The sequence below is a fragment of the Dryobates pubescens genome, chromosome 41 (assembly GCF_014839835.1).
Source record: "Dryobates pubescens isolate bDryPub1 chromosome 41, bDryPub1.pri, whole genome shotgun sequence".
NCBI lineage: Eukaryota > Metazoa > Chordata > Aves > Piciformes > Picidae > Dryobates > Dryobates pubescens.
The window spans coordinates 139,320-155,332 of NC_071652.1; the positions used below are offsets into that span (position 1 = coordinate 139,320).

At 62.3% G+C, this 16,013-nt stretch overlaps 1 protein-coding gene across 1 annotated transcript; it reads right to left on the reverse strand.

Annotated features, from left to right (window-relative positions):
* Positions 1–7,886: 7,886 nt before the first annotated feature.
* LOC128899175 (cornulin-like) lies at positions 7,887–9,975 on the reverse strand. The gene is made up of 3 exons (XM_054177520.1): positions 9,838–9,975; positions 8,822–9,185; positions 7,887–8,698 (listed from the first exon to the last, which is right to left on the reverse strand). The coding sequence occupies exons 1-3, from the start codon at positions 9,973–9,975 to the stop codon at positions 7,887–7,889; spliced, it is 1,314 nt and encodes a 437-aa protein (XP_054033495.1).
* Positions 9,976–16,013: the final 6,038 nt, after the last annotated feature.

The following is a 16,013-nucleotide window of genomic DNA, read 5'->3' on the forward strand; positions in this document are numbered from 1 at the left end:
TCCCCCCTTGGAGCCTTCTCCTCTCCAGGCTGCCCTGAGGTCCCCCCTGGAGCCTTCTCCTCTCCAGGCTGCCCTGAGGTCCCCCTTGGAGCCTTCTCCTCTCCAGGCAGCCCTGAGGTCCCCCCTGGAGCCTTCTCCTCTCCAGGCTGCCCTTAGGTCCCCCCTGGAGCCTTCTCCTCTCCAGGCTGCCCTGAGGTCCCCCTTGGAGCCTTCTCCTCTCCAGGCAGCCCTGAGGTCCCCCTTGGAGCCTTCTCCTCTCCAGGCAGCCCTGAGGTCCCCCTTGGAGCCTTCTCCTCTCCAGGCAGCCCTGAGGTCCCCCTTGGAGCCTTCTCTCCTCTCCAGGCAGCCCTGAGGTCCCCCTTGGAGCCTTCTCCTCTCCAGGCAGCCCTGAGGTCCCCCTTGGAGCCTTCTCCTCTCCAGGCTGCCCTGAGGTCCCCCTTGGAGCCTTCTCCTCTCCAGGCAGCCCTGAGGTCCCCCCTGGAGCCTTCTCCTCTCCAGGCTGCCCTGAGGTCCCCCCTGGAGCCTTCTCCTCTCCAGGCTGCCCTGAGGTCCCCCTTGGAGCCTTCTCCTCTCCAGGCAGCCCTGAGGTCCCCCTTGGAGCCTTCTCCTCTCCAGGCTGCCCTGAGGTCCCCCCTGGAGCCTTCTCCTCTCCAGGCAGCCCTGAGGTCCCCCCTGGAGCCTTCTCCTCTCCAGGCTGCCCTGAGGTCCCCCCTTGGAGCCTTCTCTCCTCTCCAGGCTGCCCTGAGGTCCCCCCTTGGAGCCTTCTCTCCTCTCCAGGCTGCCCAAGCCCAGCTCCTTCAGGGCAGAGCTCCCAGGAGCAACTCACCCAAGTGCACCCAGGGGCTGGAGTTGGGGGTTCCTGTGGAGCCGTTGTGGGGTGCTTGGAGGACCTGGGTGCTTTTATAGGGTCCCTGGCTGGGGCTGCAGCCAGGAGCCTGCCCCTTTGTGGACGCTGTCCCTGATTCATCCCTGGGCCAAGCCCAGCTGCACCTCCACGTCCTCAAACGAGTTCTTTCACTTATCATTCCCCTTCCCTATCATTTTAACCCCGAAATAGCTTTGCTGCCGTGTGGCAATCCAGGCCCTGCTGGCCTCCACCTCGCCCTGTAAAGTTCTTTTACGGGGCTGCTGGCAGCCCAGGAGGTGTTTGGAGCGATCTGTGGCGGCTTTCAAGTCGATCCGAAGTTAATGAGTCTCTAATGGGAGGGTGGCAGAGGTGCCTCTGCCCGGCTCTTGCCTGCAGGGCTGGCAGGATGGAGCCGCGGGGCTGGGGGCTGGGGGAGGTGGGCAGGAGGGTGGGAGGAGGTCGCTGCCGGCAGGTGAATCGCACCCAGGCTCTTCCTCCACCGTCCCCTTTGCTGCCTCAGCCCCAGAGGGGGGGTCCTGCTTTCCTTGCCCTGCTTTGGGCTGGGAAAAGCCTTTGGGAGCTTGGAGCCCCCCCGGGGCCACCCAACCGGCTCCTGGCCACGAGGTGTCTCCAGTGCCTCCAGGACTGCTGAGCCTCCCCCACTGCCTCCCAGGGCTGCTGAGCCTCCCCCACCGCCTCCCAGGGCTGCTGAGCCTCCCCCACCGCCTCCCAGGGCTGCTGAGCCTCCCCCACCGCCTCCCAGGGCTGCTGAGCCTCCCCCACCGCCTCCCAGGGCTGCTGAGCCTCCCCCACCGCCTCCCTGGGCTGCTGAGCCTCCCCCACCGCCTCCCTGGGCTGCTGAGCCTCCCCCACTGCCTCCCAGGGCTGCTGAGCCTCCCCCACTGCCTCCCAGGGCTGCTGAGCCTCCCCCACTGCCTCCCAGGGCTGCTGAGCCTCCCCCACCGCCTCCCAGGGCTGCTGAGCCTCCCCCACTGCCTCCCTGGGCTGCTGAGCCTCCCCCACTGCCTCCCAGGGCTGCTGAGCCTCCCCCACCGCCTCCCAGGGCTGCTGAGCCTCCCCCACTGCCTCCCAGGGCTGCTGAGCCTCCCCCACCGCCTCCCTGGGCTGCTGAGCCTCCCCCACTGCCTCCCAGGGCTGCTGAGCCTCCCCCACCGCCTCCCAGGGCTGCTGAGCCTCCCTGGGCAGCCTCCAAGCCCCTTCAGCACCTTGGCCACCGGGTCAGAGGGCTCTGGGTGAAGGTTTTGCTGCCTGAAGGGCAGGAGGGAGACCTCAGCCTGGCGCCAAGGGGCGAAGCGCAGGAGGGCAGCAGAGACCTCCAGGGCTTGGCTTGTGGCAGAGGTTGGGAAGGACCTCTGGAGGTCACCCCCTCCAAGCCCCCCACCCCCACCCCTGCCAGAGCAGGGCCTTGGGGAGGGTTTCTCTCCAGGAGCTCTCTTTTTTGGGGGGTGTTCTGCCACCTCAACCCCCAGCAGGAGGCTTTGAAGTGCTGAAGCCTGCAGGCAGCTGAGGGCTGGTGCCAAGGAGAAGCCTCCTAAGGAACGGTTGGGAGAAGCCAGACCAAAGCCTTGGGCCACCTGGAGGTCTCCCAGCAGTGGCTTTCAGCTCAGCTCTGCTTGGCCTCCAAACTGCTGGTGTCAGGGGTTGGCCTGGATGACCTTAAAGACCTCCTCCAAGCAAAGGAACTCCATGGAGCTGTGAGGGGGACAGCAGGAACCTCCCTGCTTGAGAGCTTGGCCCATGCTGACTCTTCAGCTGGCTGCCCTCAGCAGCTCTTGCTGTGCTTCCCAGCCCCCTTTGCCTTCACCTTTTGACAGCAGAAACCAAACAGCTCCTTCAGTCAGAGGCTCATGGACTGGGTTGGGTTGGGAAGGGACCTCAAAGGCTCCAGGCCCCCAGCCCAGGCTGCTCAAGGCACTCGTGCAGTGAGTTGGGTTGGAAAGGACCTTGAAGGTCAGCCCAGGGCAGGGGGCTTGGGGCTGGATGATCTTCAGGCTCCCAGCAGCCCAGCTGGAAGGTCCTCCTCCTTCTCCAGCATGGGCATCACCCCTGTGCCCCCACTGGCCCCCACTCCTTGGCCCCCAGCCCAGAGCAACCCAACCACGGCCAAGGCACTGCCATGGCTCCAGGGAATGGGTTGGGTTGGAAGGGACCTTGAAGCCCAGCCAGCTCCAGCCCCCTGCCATGGGCAGGGACAGCTCCCCCCAGCCCAGCTTGCCCAGGGCCTCATCCAGCCTGGCCCTTGAGCACCTCCAGGGAGGGGACACCCAGGACCTCCCTGGGCAGCCTGTGCCAGGCTCTCCCAACCCTCCCTGGGAGGAAATTCTCCCTCCTCCCCAGGCTCAATCTCCTCTCCTCAAGCCTCAGCCCCTTGCCTCTCATCCTGCTCACTGCAGGGGACCTTCTAGGCTCCCTTCCAGCCCAATGCTCTGAGTTGAGGCCCTGCTCAGAGCTGGCAGTGGTTGTCCCCTGCCCTGAACACCCAGGACCTCCCTGGGCAGCCTGTGCCAGGCTCTCCCAACCCTCCCTAGGAGGAAATTCTCCCTCCTCCCAGGCTCAATCTCCTCTCCTCTGGCTTCCACCTCCTCCCTGGGAGGAATTTCTTCCTCCTTCTCAGGCTCAATCTCCTCTCCTCAAGCTTCAATCTCCTCCCTGGGAGGAATTTCTTCCTCCTCCCCAGGCTTAATGTCCTCTCCTCAAGCTTCAATGTCCTCTCCTCAAGCTTCCACCTGCTCCCTGGGTAGGAATTTCTTCCTCCTCCCCAGGCTCAATCTCCTCTCCTCAAGCTTCAATCCTCTCCTCAAGCTTCAATCCTCTCCTCTGGCTTCCACCTGCTCCTTGGGAGGAATTTCTCCCTCCTCCCCAGGCTCAATGTCCTCTCCTCAAGCTTCAATGTCCTCTCCTCAAGCTTCCACCTGCTCCCTGGGTAGGAATTTCTTCCTCCTCCCCAGGCTCAATCTCCTCTCCTCAAGCTTCAATCCTCTCCTCAAGCTTCAATCCTCTCCTCTGGCTTCCACCTCCTCCCTGGGAGGAATTTCTCCCTCCTCCCCAGGCTCAATGTCCTCTCCTCAAGCTTCAATGTCCTCTCCTCTGGCTTCCACCTCCTCCCTGGGAGGAATTTCTTCCTCCTCCCCAGGCTCAATGTCCTCTCCTCAAGCTTCAATGTCCTCTCCTCAAGCTTCCACCTGCTCCCTGGGTAGGAATTTCTCCCTCCTCCCCAGGCTCAATGTCCTCTCCTCAAGCTTCAATCTCCTCTCCTCAAGCTTCAGCCTCCTCCCTGGGAGGAATTTCTTCCTCCTCCCAGGCTCAGACTCCTCTCCTCTGGCTTCCACCTCCTCCCTGGGAGGAATTTCTCCCTCCTCCCCAGGCTCTGTCTGCCCTCCTCAAGCTCCTTCCTTTCCCCCCCCTCTCCCCCCTCAAGCTTCTCCCAGGATGCAGAGCAGACCAGGGAGCCCCCAAGCCTGCCCCTGAGGGCTGTGGAGCTGTGCCAGGGAGCCCCCAAGCCTGCCCCTGAGGGCTGTGGAGCTGTGCCAGGGAGCCATGGCAGAGAGCTGCTGGAGCATGAACTTGTCACACAGCCTGGGGGGGGGGTGGGGTGGGGGGGGGGAGTGGCTCATCTCTCATCCTGGGTGTAGGAGCCCTAATTAATTAGTGCTGGTAACACCTTGGGGACACTCAGAGAGGTGCACACCAAAGGCCTTCCTCACCCTACCTCACTTCATTTTTTTCTTTCAGCTCCTTCTTTTTTTTCCCCCCCTCCCCCTTCCCTTCCCTGCCCCCCCCCCCCCCTTCTCCCCTCCCCCCCCATTAAAAGGGCAAATTACAGCCCAGCTGCAGGGCTAATGACAGCCCTGGGCAGCTGTAATTTTCGGCTGGATTGGGGTTATTAGGAAAATTAGAGTCCTATGGTGTGGTTTGGTGGCCTCTGACCAGGCACTAATCCCATCCCACCTCCCCTCCTTCCCCCCCCCCCCCCCTCCTCCCACCCAGCAGAGCAGAGGGAGGGATGCAGGAAGAGGGAAGGGCAGGCTGGGGCCAGGCACAGAGTCACAGAGAGGTCCAGGTGGGAAGGGAACCTCTGGAGAGCAGCTCCTGCACACCCCCCCTCTCCCCCTGCCCCAAGCAGGGCTCCCCCCAGGGGGCACAGTGTCCGGGGGGGGGGGGATTGGAAGCTCTCCACAACCTCTCTGGGCTCTGAAGCCTCCAAGCCAAGAAGTTTCTCCTGGTGGAAGCTCCTGGGCTCTACTTTGTGCCCCTGGGCACCACCGAGCAGAGGCTGGCCCCAGCCTCTTGCCCCCCACCCTTGAGCTCTTGCTGAGCACTGCTCAGCTCCCCTCTGGGGCTGCTCTCCTCCAGGGCTCTCAGCCTCAGGCAGCTCTCAGCCTTTGCTCCTCCCAGAGCTGCTCCAGGCCCCTCAGCACCATCCCAGTGCTGTGGAGCCTCCTGGTGTGGAGAGCTTCCAACCCCACCCCGGGCACTGTGCCCCTGGGCAAGCTGCTGGAGCAGGGGAGGGAGCAGGAGATGCTCTGCAGAGGTTCCCTCCCAGCCTCCCCAGGCTGGGCTTGGGGGGATTTAGGGGGTTCAGCCCTCACTCCAGAGCTGAGCAGCAGAAGACCTCAGGGACAAACCTCTACCTGAGACCTCTCTTGGGGGGGAAAAAAGGAAGTCCCCCCCCCAGAAGCTGATGGAAGGGCTCTGGGCAGCAGGGAGCTTGGGGCTCAGCCCAGTGCAGCATCTGGGGCAGTGGCTCCAGGGGGAATGGAGATGAGTTTGGTGTTGGAGCTGAGTTTGGTGTTGGAGCTGAGTTTGGAGCTGAGTTTGGAGCTGAGTTTGGTGTTGGAGCTGAGTTTGGGTTTGGAGCTGAGTTTGGTGTTGGAGCTGAGTTTGGGTTTGGAGCTGAGTTTGGTGTTGGAGCTGAGTTTGGAGCTGAGTTTGGGTTTGGAGCTGAGTTTGGTGTTGGAGCTGAGTTTGGAGCTGAGTTTGCTGTTGGAGCTGAGTTTGGAGCTCAGTTTGGAGCTGAGTTTGGGTTTGGAGCTGACTTTGGAGCTGAGTTTGGGTTTTGGAGCTGAGTTTGGTGTTGGAGCTGAGTTTGGAGCTGAGTTTGGTGTTGGGGCTGAGTTTGGGTTTGGAGCTGAGTTTGGGTTTGGAGCTGAGTTTAGAGCTGAGTTTGCTGTTGGAGCTCACTTTGGAGCTCAGTTTGGAGCTGAGTTTGGGTTTGGAGCTGACTTTGGACCTGAGTTTGGGTTTTGGAGCTGAGTTTGGGTTTGGAGCTGAGTTTGGAGCTGAGTTTGGGTTTGGAGCTGAGTTTGGAGCTGAGTTTGGTGTTGGAGCTGAGTTGGGCTTTGGAGCTGAGTTTGGTGTTGGAGCTGAGTTTGGAGCTGAGTTTGGTGTTGGAGCTGAGTTGGGCTTTGGAGCTGAGTTTGGTGTTGGAGCTGAGTTGGGCTTTGGAGCTGAGTTGGGCTTTGGAGCTGAGTTTGGGTTTTGGAGCTGAGTTTGGGTGTTGGAGCTGAGTTTGGAGCTGAGTTTGGTGTTGGAGCTGAGTTTGGAGCTGAGTTTGGGTTTTGGAGCTGAGTTTGGAGCTGAGTTTGGAGCTGAGTTTGGTGTTGGAGCTGAGTTTGGTTTTGGGCTGAGTTTGGGTTTGGAGCTGAGTTTGGGTTTGGAGCTGAGTTGGGTCTTGGGCTGAGTTTGTTTTGGGCTTGTGCCTTGCTGTTGGTGTTTGGTTTGACTGACAGATGATGAAATGCAGCTCCTGGCCCTGTCCAGGGCCATCATGATGTGGCTCAGAAGGAATCCAGCAGCAGTGGGGCAGTGGTGGCCTCGCTGCCGAGGTGGAGGACACTGAGTCACTTCGGGTGAGGGACATCTGGGGGCAGGTTGGAAGCCTTGGCCTCTCTGGTTCAGCACCCAGCAGCTGCTGGCATCCTTGGGGGGGGGGGGGTGTCCCATGGGAGTGGCTTCAGCCCCTGTGCAGCCTGTGGCTCCCTGTGGGGGCATTGTCAGCTGCTGATGGTGGCTGAGAGGGCAGCAGTGGGGGGAACCAGGCTGGGCATCAGGCAGCCTGGGGTGGTGCAGCACCTCTGACCCTCCTGATGAAGCCCTCTGACTTCACCCCTCCCAGTCAGCCCCATCCCCACGGGCTCCTGGCTGGAGCTGGGGAAGCAGCTCTGCAGTGTGAGGCTGGGGGAGAGGCTGTGGTGCCCCAGGGAGGCCACCTGGAGGTGTTCAAGGCCAGGCTGGAGGAGGCCTTGGGCAGCTGAGTCTAGCTGAGAGGTGTCCCTGCCCACGGCAGGGGGGCAGAGCAGATGAGCTCTGAGGTCCCTTCCAGCCTGAGCCATGCTCTGAGATGTGGCCCAAGGAGGGACCTGAACTGAGTTTGAGATGGGCTCTGCTGGTTCATGCTTTGGATGTCAGCTCTTAATGGCTGGACTTGAGGATCCAAGACCCTTCTGAACTTCTGCAGCCATCCCTGCAGCCACCTGGAAGGACACTGAGGTCCTCAGCCCCTCCTCAGGCCATGCTGGCTGCTGGCTGCCCCCTGGCACACCCCAGCAGGACACTGAGGTCCTCTGCCCCTCCTCAGGCCATGCTGGCAGCTTCCTGCCCCCTGGCACACCCCAGCAGGACACTGAGGTCCTCTGCCCCTCCTCAGGCCATGCTGGCAGCTTCCTGCCCCCTGGCACACCCCAGCAGGACACTGAGGTCCTCTGCCCCTCCTCAGGCCATGCTGGCAGCTTCCTGCCCCCTGGCACACCCCAGCAGGACACTGAGGTCCTCTGCCCCTCCTCAGGCCATGCTGGCATCTTTCTGCACCCTGGCACACCCCAGCAGGACACTGAGTTGCTGCTTTCCTTCAGCTTTATTGCTTTGCTTGCACAGGCAGAGAGCAGGGGGGAAGGGCTGGGCTCATGCTAGAGCTCAGCACCCGGGAAGGAAGTGGCAGAGAGCTGGCAGAGAGGAAAGCAAAGCCCAGAGTGGGGCTGGGCAGGAGGTCCCAGCAGCCTCCCAGGGCTTGCTGCAGCCTTTACCCCTGCTGTGGTGGCCACTGGCACAGAGGCTGCAGCAGCTGCTGCTCCATTGCAGGCTGTCTCTGGTGCTGAGCATCTCCTTGGTGCTGAGCTGGGCGAGGTGGGGCCTCTGCCTCCCTTTGCCCCTGCTCCAGCTCCTTGGAGTCAGGGAGCTGCTGCAAAGCTGCCTCCTGGCACAGCCCCCAGGCCTTGGCATCCCAGCAGGGGCTTGGACCCCCCCCCTGTTGGGGCAGCAGCTTCTGGGGCTCACCGAGGCTGGGGTCCTGCCAAGGGCCCTTGCAGACCTGGCTCTGGTTGTTTGGGTCTCTGCCTTGTGTCTCAGAGGCAAAGCTCAGGTCCTGCTCTGCTGCCTCTCTCTCAGGGTGGCCTGAGCCTTCCCCTGGTCCCTCTTGGACCTCGCAGGGTTTGAGTTCCTGCTTTGGTGTCTCAGCCTCTTCAGCCTCACTTCTGCCCTGCCCTGGAGCTGCAGTGTCCAGCACCTCATCCACCTCTGGATCCCCTCCTGGTGCTTCAGTGCCATCCTCCTGCTGTGGGTCCTGCTCCTGCTCTGCTGCCTCAGCCTCCTGGCTTTGATGGTTCTCTGGGTCCTGCTCTGGTATCTCAGGATCCTGCTCTGCTGTCTCAGGGTCCTGCTCTGCTGTCTGAGCCTCCTGGCTTTGGTAGTTCTCAGGGTCCTGCTCTGCTGCCTCAGGGTCCTGCTCTGCTGTCTCTGGGTCCTGCTCTGGGGTCTCAGGGTCCTGCTCTGCTGTCTCAGGGTCCTGCTCTGATGTCTCAGGGTCCTGCTCTGATGTCTCTGGGTCCTGCTCTGCTGTCTCAGGGTCCTGCTCTGCTGTCTCAGGATCCTGCTCTGCTGTCTCAGGGTCCTGCTCTGCTGTCTCTGGGTCCTGCTCTGGGGTCTCAGGGTCCTGCTCTGCTGTCTGAGCCTCCTGGCTTTGGTAGTTCTCAGGGTCCTGCCCTGCTGCCTCAGGCTCCTGCTCTGCTGTCTCTGGGTCCTGCTTTGGTATCTCAGGGTCCTGCCCTGCCGCCTCAGGGTCCTGCTTGCTCAGAGCCCGCTCGGGGAGCTGGGGCTCGGGAGAGGTCCTCCCCCGGGAGCGCCGCGGCGGCAGCCGCTCCCCCGCTGCCTTCCCCGGCGCTGCCGGCTCCGGAGCAGCCCCCGGCGGCGGCGGCCGCGGCTGGTAGCAAGCCTTGGCCACCCGGAACACCAGGCTGAGCAGCTCCCTGAAGTCAACCCTGCAGCTGCTGTCGTCGGCCAGGAAGCACAGCACCTTGGTGACAGTGGTGGGGTCCTGGGGGCTCTGGGGAGGTGAAGTTGTTGGCAGCGCGCCCCCCCCGGAGCGGTCGAGCAGCCTCAGGGCAGAACCCCCCCCCCCCGAAACCCCCAGCCCCCTGCCCCCAGCCCCTCCTGCCCCAGGCTGCTCCCCACCCCAAGCTCTCCAAGCTGAGGGTGAAGAACCTCCACCCCCTTCTCCCTCTCCCCCTCCTTCTCTGTCTCCTCTCCCCCTCTTTCTCCCTTCTCCCTCTCCCTCTCCCTCTCCCTCTCCCTCTCCCTCTCCCTCTCCCTCTCCCTCTCCCTCTCCCTCTCCCTCTCCCTCTCCCTCTCCCTCTCCCTCTTCCCTCCCTCTCCCTCTTCCCTCCCTCTCCCTCTCCCTCTCCCTCTCCCTCTCCCTCTCCCTCTCCCTCTCCCTCTCCCTCTTCCCTCTTCCCTCCCTCTCCCTCTTCTCTCCCTCTCCCTCTTCCCCCCCTCTCCCCTCCCTCTCCCCTCCTTTCTCCCTCTCCCCTCCTTTCTCCCTCTCCCCTGGGCTTTGAAGGCATCTCTGCCCTTCCCAGATGTCCTCTCCACCTGCTCAAGAGGTGCTTGGCTCTGCCCACCCCTCCCTGCTCCCAGTGCCAGCCCGAAGCAGACCCATGGTGGGCAGCAGCTTGGGGTGGGGGGGTCCAGGTCCTCACCTCCATTGCATCCTCAAACTCCTGCTCCATGAGCTGCCTCAGCTCCTCCCTGCTCAGGGGGCTGCAGCTGCCCTCGCCCCTGCTGCTGGGGTAGAAGGCAGTGATGATGCTGTGGATGTTCTCCTGGAGCTGGGACATCTCCCTGCACAACTGAGGAGAGGCAAAGAGGGGCAAAAAGAGACCTCTTGGGAGGGGGGAAGGTTGGGTTGGGTTGGGTGGATTGCAGAAGGTTTGCTCTTAACCAACACGAGTGGAGAGGTGGAGGGAGGCAGAAGAGCCAGAGAAGGGCAGAGGGGAAGTGGAGCAGCCTCAGGGAAGGGAAAGGGAGAGCAAGAAGCTCCTCACAGGGTGAGGAAGCTGAAGGATGAAGCTGAGAGGTGGTTGGGGGGAGGACCAGCAGGGCAAGGGGAGCCTGGGCAGGGTGAGGGCAGCCTGGGCAGGGTGAGGGGAGCCTGGGCAGGGTGAGGGCAGCCTGGGCAGGGTGAGGGGTGCCTGGGCAGGGTGAGGGCAGCCTGGGCAGGGTGAGGGGTGCCTGGGCAGGGTGAGGGGTGCCTGGGCAGGGTGAGGGCAGCCTGGGCAGGCAGGCTGAGGGGAGCCTGTCCAGGCTTACCTGGGTGAAGACCAAGAGCAGTGAGCCTGGGGAGCAGAGCCTGGAGCAGCTCAGCCCTTGGCCATCTTTATATAGAGCTGAGGATGACAGCCTGCAGCTTCCAGAGGAGACACCCCAAGAGCAGGCTGACCAGGGACCGTTCCCCCCCCTAATTACCCTGTCAGGGCCCTGCCTTCGGCTGTCTCTTTCTCACTCCCTTAAGCTCTGGGCTTTGTCTCTGCCCCTTCCCAAGCCCTGCCCCACCTGCAGAGGAATCTGGCAGGCAAAAGCTATTTTTGGCCGCCGGATTCTTGCCTTGCAGGGGATGCCTGAGCAACACCCGGGACTCCGCAGCCCGGCAGGCGAGTTCCCTGAGGAGCAGGGCCCCGAGCGGCCGCCACGGAGGGAGGAGAGCTGCCGGCAGGGCTGGGGAGGAAGAGCAAAGGCAGGGAAATGAGGATCCTGCCAGGCTGCCTTCCAGGAGCTCCCTCTCCCGGATCCCGACGGGCAGAGAGCAGAGAAACCTTCTCCAAGAGTGCCACCAAGTGGCACCGCAGGCGGACAGGAGGGGGACACGGAGTGCCCCGGAGCCAGCCAGCAGCCGGGCACGGTGCCCACGGCGGGCTGCAGCCCTCTGCCAGCAGGAGAACCTGAGGCACGCAGCGAAGCCCTCCTGGGCAGTGCCCCTTCGGTTTCCGTCCGTGGAGTCTTGGAAGGGTTTGGGGTCGGAAAAGACCTTCGAGGTCTTCAAGTCCAACCCTTCTCTGACCCTGTGAAGTCTGGGGCTGAGCCACGGCCCTCAGCACCACAGCTCTGCACCTCTGAAGCCCCTCCGGGGGTGGGGTGGGGACTGCACCACCTCCCTGGGCAGCCTGAGCCAGGCTTGGAGATCCCTTGCAGGGGAGAAGTTTCTTCTCATGGCCAACCTGAACCTCCCCTGAGGCTTTCCCCCCTTGTCCTGTCCCTCGTTCCTTGGCAGCAGAGCTCAACCCCCCCCCCCCCCCGGCTCCAGCCTCCTCTCAGGGAGCTGCAGAGACCCAGAAGGTCTCCCCTCAGCCTCCCCTTCCCCAGGCTGTCCACCCCCAGCTCCAACCTCCACTCAGGGAGCTGCAGAGAGTGAGGAAACCTTTCAGGGTGGGCTTTGGAGAGCTGGAATTCCATGGGGCTGGGATGGCTGAGGCTTGCTCTGGGATCTGGGGGGGCCGGGGGGAGTTGTTCCCCCCCGTGGCTGTTTCCTTCCCAGGCTGCCTCCTTCTCCCTTCCACCCTTTCCTCTCCTCCTCCCTTCCACCCTTTCCTCTCCATCTCCCTCCCACCCTTTGCTCTCCATCTCCCTCCCACCCTTTCCTCTCCATCTCCCTCCCACCCTTTCCTCTCCATCTCCCTTCCACCCTTTCCTCTCCTTCCTTCCACCTTTCCTCTCCTTCACTCCACCCTTTCCTCTCCATCTCCCTCCCACCCTTTCCTCTCCATCTCCCTTCCACCCTTTCCTCTCCATCTCCCTTCCACCCTTTCCTCTCCATCTCCCTTCCACCCTTTCCTCTCCATCTCCCTTCCACCCTTTCCTCTCCATCTCCCTTCCACCCTTTCCTCTCCATCTCCCTCCCACCCTTTCCTCTCCATCTCCCTCCCACCCTTTCCTCTCCATCTCCCTTCCACCCTTTCCTCTCCATCTCACTCCCACCCTTTCCTCTCCTTCACTCCACCCTTTCCTCTCCTTCACTCCACCCTTTGCTCTCCATCTCCCTCCCACCCTTTGCTCTCCATCTCCCTCCCACCCTTTCCTCTCCATCTCCCTTCCACCCTTTCCTCTCCATCTCCCTTCCACCCTTTCCTCTCCATCTCCCTTCCACCCTTTCCTCTCCATCTCCCTTCCACCCTTTCCTCTCCTTCCTTCCACCTTTCCTCTCCTTCACTCCACCCTTTGCTCTCCTCCTCCCTTCCACCCTTTGCTCTCCTTCTCCCTTCCACCCTTTGCTCTCCTTCTCCCTTCCACCCTTTGCTCTCCTCCTCCCTTCCACCCTTTGCTCTCCTTCTCCCTTCCACCCTTTGCTCTCCTTCTCCCTTCCACCCTTTCCTCTCCATCTCCCTTCCACCCTTTCCTCTCCTTCCTTCCACCTTTCCTCTCCTTCACTCCACCCTTTGCTCTCCTCCTCCCTTCCACCCTTTGCTCTCCTTCTCCCTTCCACCCTTTGCTCTCCTTCTCCCTTCCACCCTTTCCTCTCCATCTCCCTTCCACCCTTTCCTCTCCTTCCTTCCACCTTTCCTCTCCTTCACTCCACCCTTTGCTCTCCATCTCCCTCCCACCCTTTCCTCTCCATCTCCCTTCCACCCTTTCCTCTCCATCTCCCTTCCACCCTTTCCTCTCCTTCCTTCCACCTTTCCTCTCCTTCACTCCACCCTTTGCTCTCCTCCTCCCTTCCCCCTTTGCCCTCCCTCTCCCCACTGCCTGCTCAGCCCCGAGGGCTCCTTCCCCCCCCGAGGGCTCAGCTCCCTTTTTTCCCTGCCTCATTCCCTCCGGGAAGGAGAATTCCAGAGCCTTTCCCCTGGGCTGGAACCCCCTGCAGGGGGGAGGCTTTCATCAGCCCCTCTCTGCCATGAGCTGGAACTAAGACTAATTGCAGCCCAAATGCTTTCAGTGCCCCTGTGCTGGCCTGGCACTGGCTGCCAGCTGCTGCCACCTCCTCCCTGCCTGCTGCCTCCTGGTGCCACGAAGAGGTGGCAGAGCAGCAGCAGCCTTGGCTCTAATTCCTGATTCCACTTTTATTAGTGTGGGGGTGGGGTTGTTTTTTTGATGCTAATGAGCAGATTTGAGGCATTTCCCCCTCCCCCCTCCCCCCTCCCCGGGGGATAATTGGATTCTGGAGGCACCCCGTGGCTCCCCTCTGAGCTGTGCCTTGCTGATCCCAAAGGCTCTTCCCAGCCTGGAATAAGCTCATTAGTAAAATTAGGAATTAATCTCTGGGCTGAAATGAGGCTTTTGGGTGGGTTTTTTTTATCCTTTTTTATCTCCCTCTCCCTCTTCCCTCCCCCCCCCCCCTTTTCCCCCCCTCTTTTCCCGAGGAGATTTGGCTGCTCTTGAGGCAGGCTCCAGGCAGATGTTAGCTAGCAGAGGATCCTTCAGTGGCTTTGGGGTGGGAAGGACCTCGAAGCTCAGCCAGCTCCAGCCCCCTGCCCGTGCCCAGGGACACCTCCCACCAGCCCAGGCTGCTCAAGGCCTCATCCAGCCTGGTCCTGAACACCTCCAGGGAGGAGGCAGCCACAGGCTCCCTGGGCAGCCTGTGCCAGGCTCTCCCCAGCCTCACTGCAGAGAATTTCTTCCTCCTCTCCACTCTCAATCTCCTCTCTCCCAGCTCAAAGTCATGGTCCTCGTCCTGGCACTCCCAGCCCTCGTCCAAAGTGCCTCCCCAGCTCTCCTGGAGCTCCTTCAGGTCCTGGAAGGCTGCTCTGAGGTCTCCCTGGAGCCTTCTCCTCCCCAGGCTCTCCCCACCCTCACTGCAAAGAATTTCTTCCTCCTCTCCACTCTCAGTCTCCTCTCTCCCAGCTCAAAGTCATGGTCCTCATCCTGTCACTCCCAGCCCTCGTCCAAAGTGCCTCCCCAGCTTTCCTGGAGCTCCTTCAGGTCCTGGAAGGCTGCTCTGAGGTCTCCCTGGAGCCTTCTCCTCCCCAGGCTGCACAGCCCCAGTCCTTGCAGCAGAGAGCTTGTGAGGAGGATCTGCTCTGACAGTTCCAGGTCCTTCTTGTGCTGAGGACTCCAGAGCTGCCCCAGTGCTGCAGGAAGGCTCTCAGCAGATCATTCAGTTCCATCCCCCTGCCATGGGCACCTCCCACCAGCCCAGGCTGCTCAAGGCCTCATCCAGCCTGGTCCTGAACACCTCCAGGGAGGAGGCAGCCACAGGCTCCCTGGGCAGCCTGTGCCAGGCTCTCCCCAGCCTCCCTCTCAAGGATTTCTTCCTCCTCTCCACTCTCAGTCTCCTCTCTCCCAGCTCAAAGCCATTGTCCCCTGGCTTGGCACTCCCAGCCCTTATCCCAGGTCCCTCCCCAGCTCTCCTGGAGCCTCTTCAGTCCTGGTGCCCCTTTGCTTCTTGGCTGCCCAGCCCAGCAGCAGGAGGACCTCAGCTCCTTTTGCTAAGCTGCTTCTTCAGGCAGGGGCCTGAGGTCCCAGCTCCGGTGCCTGCTCCAGCTGGGGCAGGAAGCTGCTTCCTGCTGCCCTGCAAAGCAGCTCTGAGCACCAAGGAGCTGCTGCAGGAGCAGGGAGGGCAGGTGGAGGGGAAGCAGCCCAGAGGTGCCCAGGGCTGGCTGTGCTGCAACCCCAGGAGTGTCGTCTGGAGCAGAGGGTGGATGAGGGCAGGGAGGGCTTGTTGGGAAACATGACCTGGTGGAAACCCCAGCACAGGCAGCCTGGCAGCGTGGGGCATCTGTCTGGGCAAGGTGCCACTGGGCAGGGACGAGGAGTTGCCTGGGCTGGGCTGGCAGCCAAGGACTGGAGCTGCTGCTCTGGGGCAAGAGGCAGCCTGCCTGGCAGGCAGCTGTGCTTGGCACTGGCAAGGCAGCACTCAACGAGGTGAAGAGGGTCACAGAGTCTAAGGGTGGGAAGGGAACCTCTGGAGATCATCTCCTGCACCCCCCTCCCCCTCCCCCTGCCCCAGCAGGGGCACCCACAGCAGCACAGTGGCCAGAGGGTGGTTGGAAGCTCTCCAGCCAAGGAGTCTCCACAACCTCCAGGCCTCCTGCAGCCTCCCACCAGAGAGTCAGATGGGAATGAGAGGCTGGAAAAGCCAAAGGCAAAGCCCTGCCTGAGTTTCAGGCCGAAGTGGGTGGCAACAGAGGAGGCAGGTGATGAAATGGAGACTCTCTGGGTGCAGCTCCTCCCTGCGCTGCCCCTTTTGCCACGGTGGCAGCAGCCAAGAGGAGGCAAGGAAAAGGCAAACCAGCCCCAAGCTGTCAGCAACAGAGGGTTGAAAAGTGGACTGATCTTTATTAAACCTGAGGAGCTTTGCCTCTCTTCTTGTCCTGCTGTGAGGAGGACCCAAAGAGACCTCCCCCAGGAGGCACTTCGGGGCAGGGCTTAGTGGCCGGTGGCTGGACTCGGTCTGGGAGGGCTTTGTTTTGCCCCCCACCCAAATGGTTCTCTGGCTCCATGGTCCTGCAGGGCAACAGCTCCTGGGCCTGCTGCTGCCACTCTCATTTCTTGCCTCTCAGCCAGCCCTGGCACCTGGACAGGCAGCGCTCCACCAGGGCAGCCGTGCGGGTGGAGAGGTGGAAAGGTGCCCGTGGGGAGGGGGCGCTGCTGGGGTCCTGGCTGGAGCCCCGCGGGAAGGGGGTCCTGCTGGGGTCCTGGCTGGAGCTGGGCTCTGCAGCTCCTGGGCACAGCTTCGGGGTGCTCTGGGCTGCCAGTGCCCCTGGGGGCGCTGCAGGGCCCTGGGAGGTGCAGAGCTCTGGGCTGCAAACCACACTCTGGGGGCTGCAGGGATCCACGGTTTGGGGTGGGCAGGGATCCACAGTTTGAGGTCTGCAGGGATCCACAGTTTGGGAGCTGCAGGGAACCACAGTTTGAGGTCTGCAGGGATCCACAGTTTGGGAGCTGC

Coding starts and splice junctions, on each gene's coding strand:
- LOC128899175 (XM_054177520.1), bottom strand. CDS start 9,975: ATGTCCCAGCTCCAGGAGAACATCCACAGCATCATCACTGCCTTCTAC. Junction 9,186..9,837: donor AGTTTGAGGATGCAATGGAG/GTGAGGACCTGG, acceptor TCACCTCCCCAG/AGCCCCCAGGACCCCACCAC. Junction 8,699..8,821: donor GGACCCTGAGAACTACCAAA/GCCAGGAGGCTC, acceptor ACCCTGAGACAG/CAGAGCAGGACCCAGAGACA.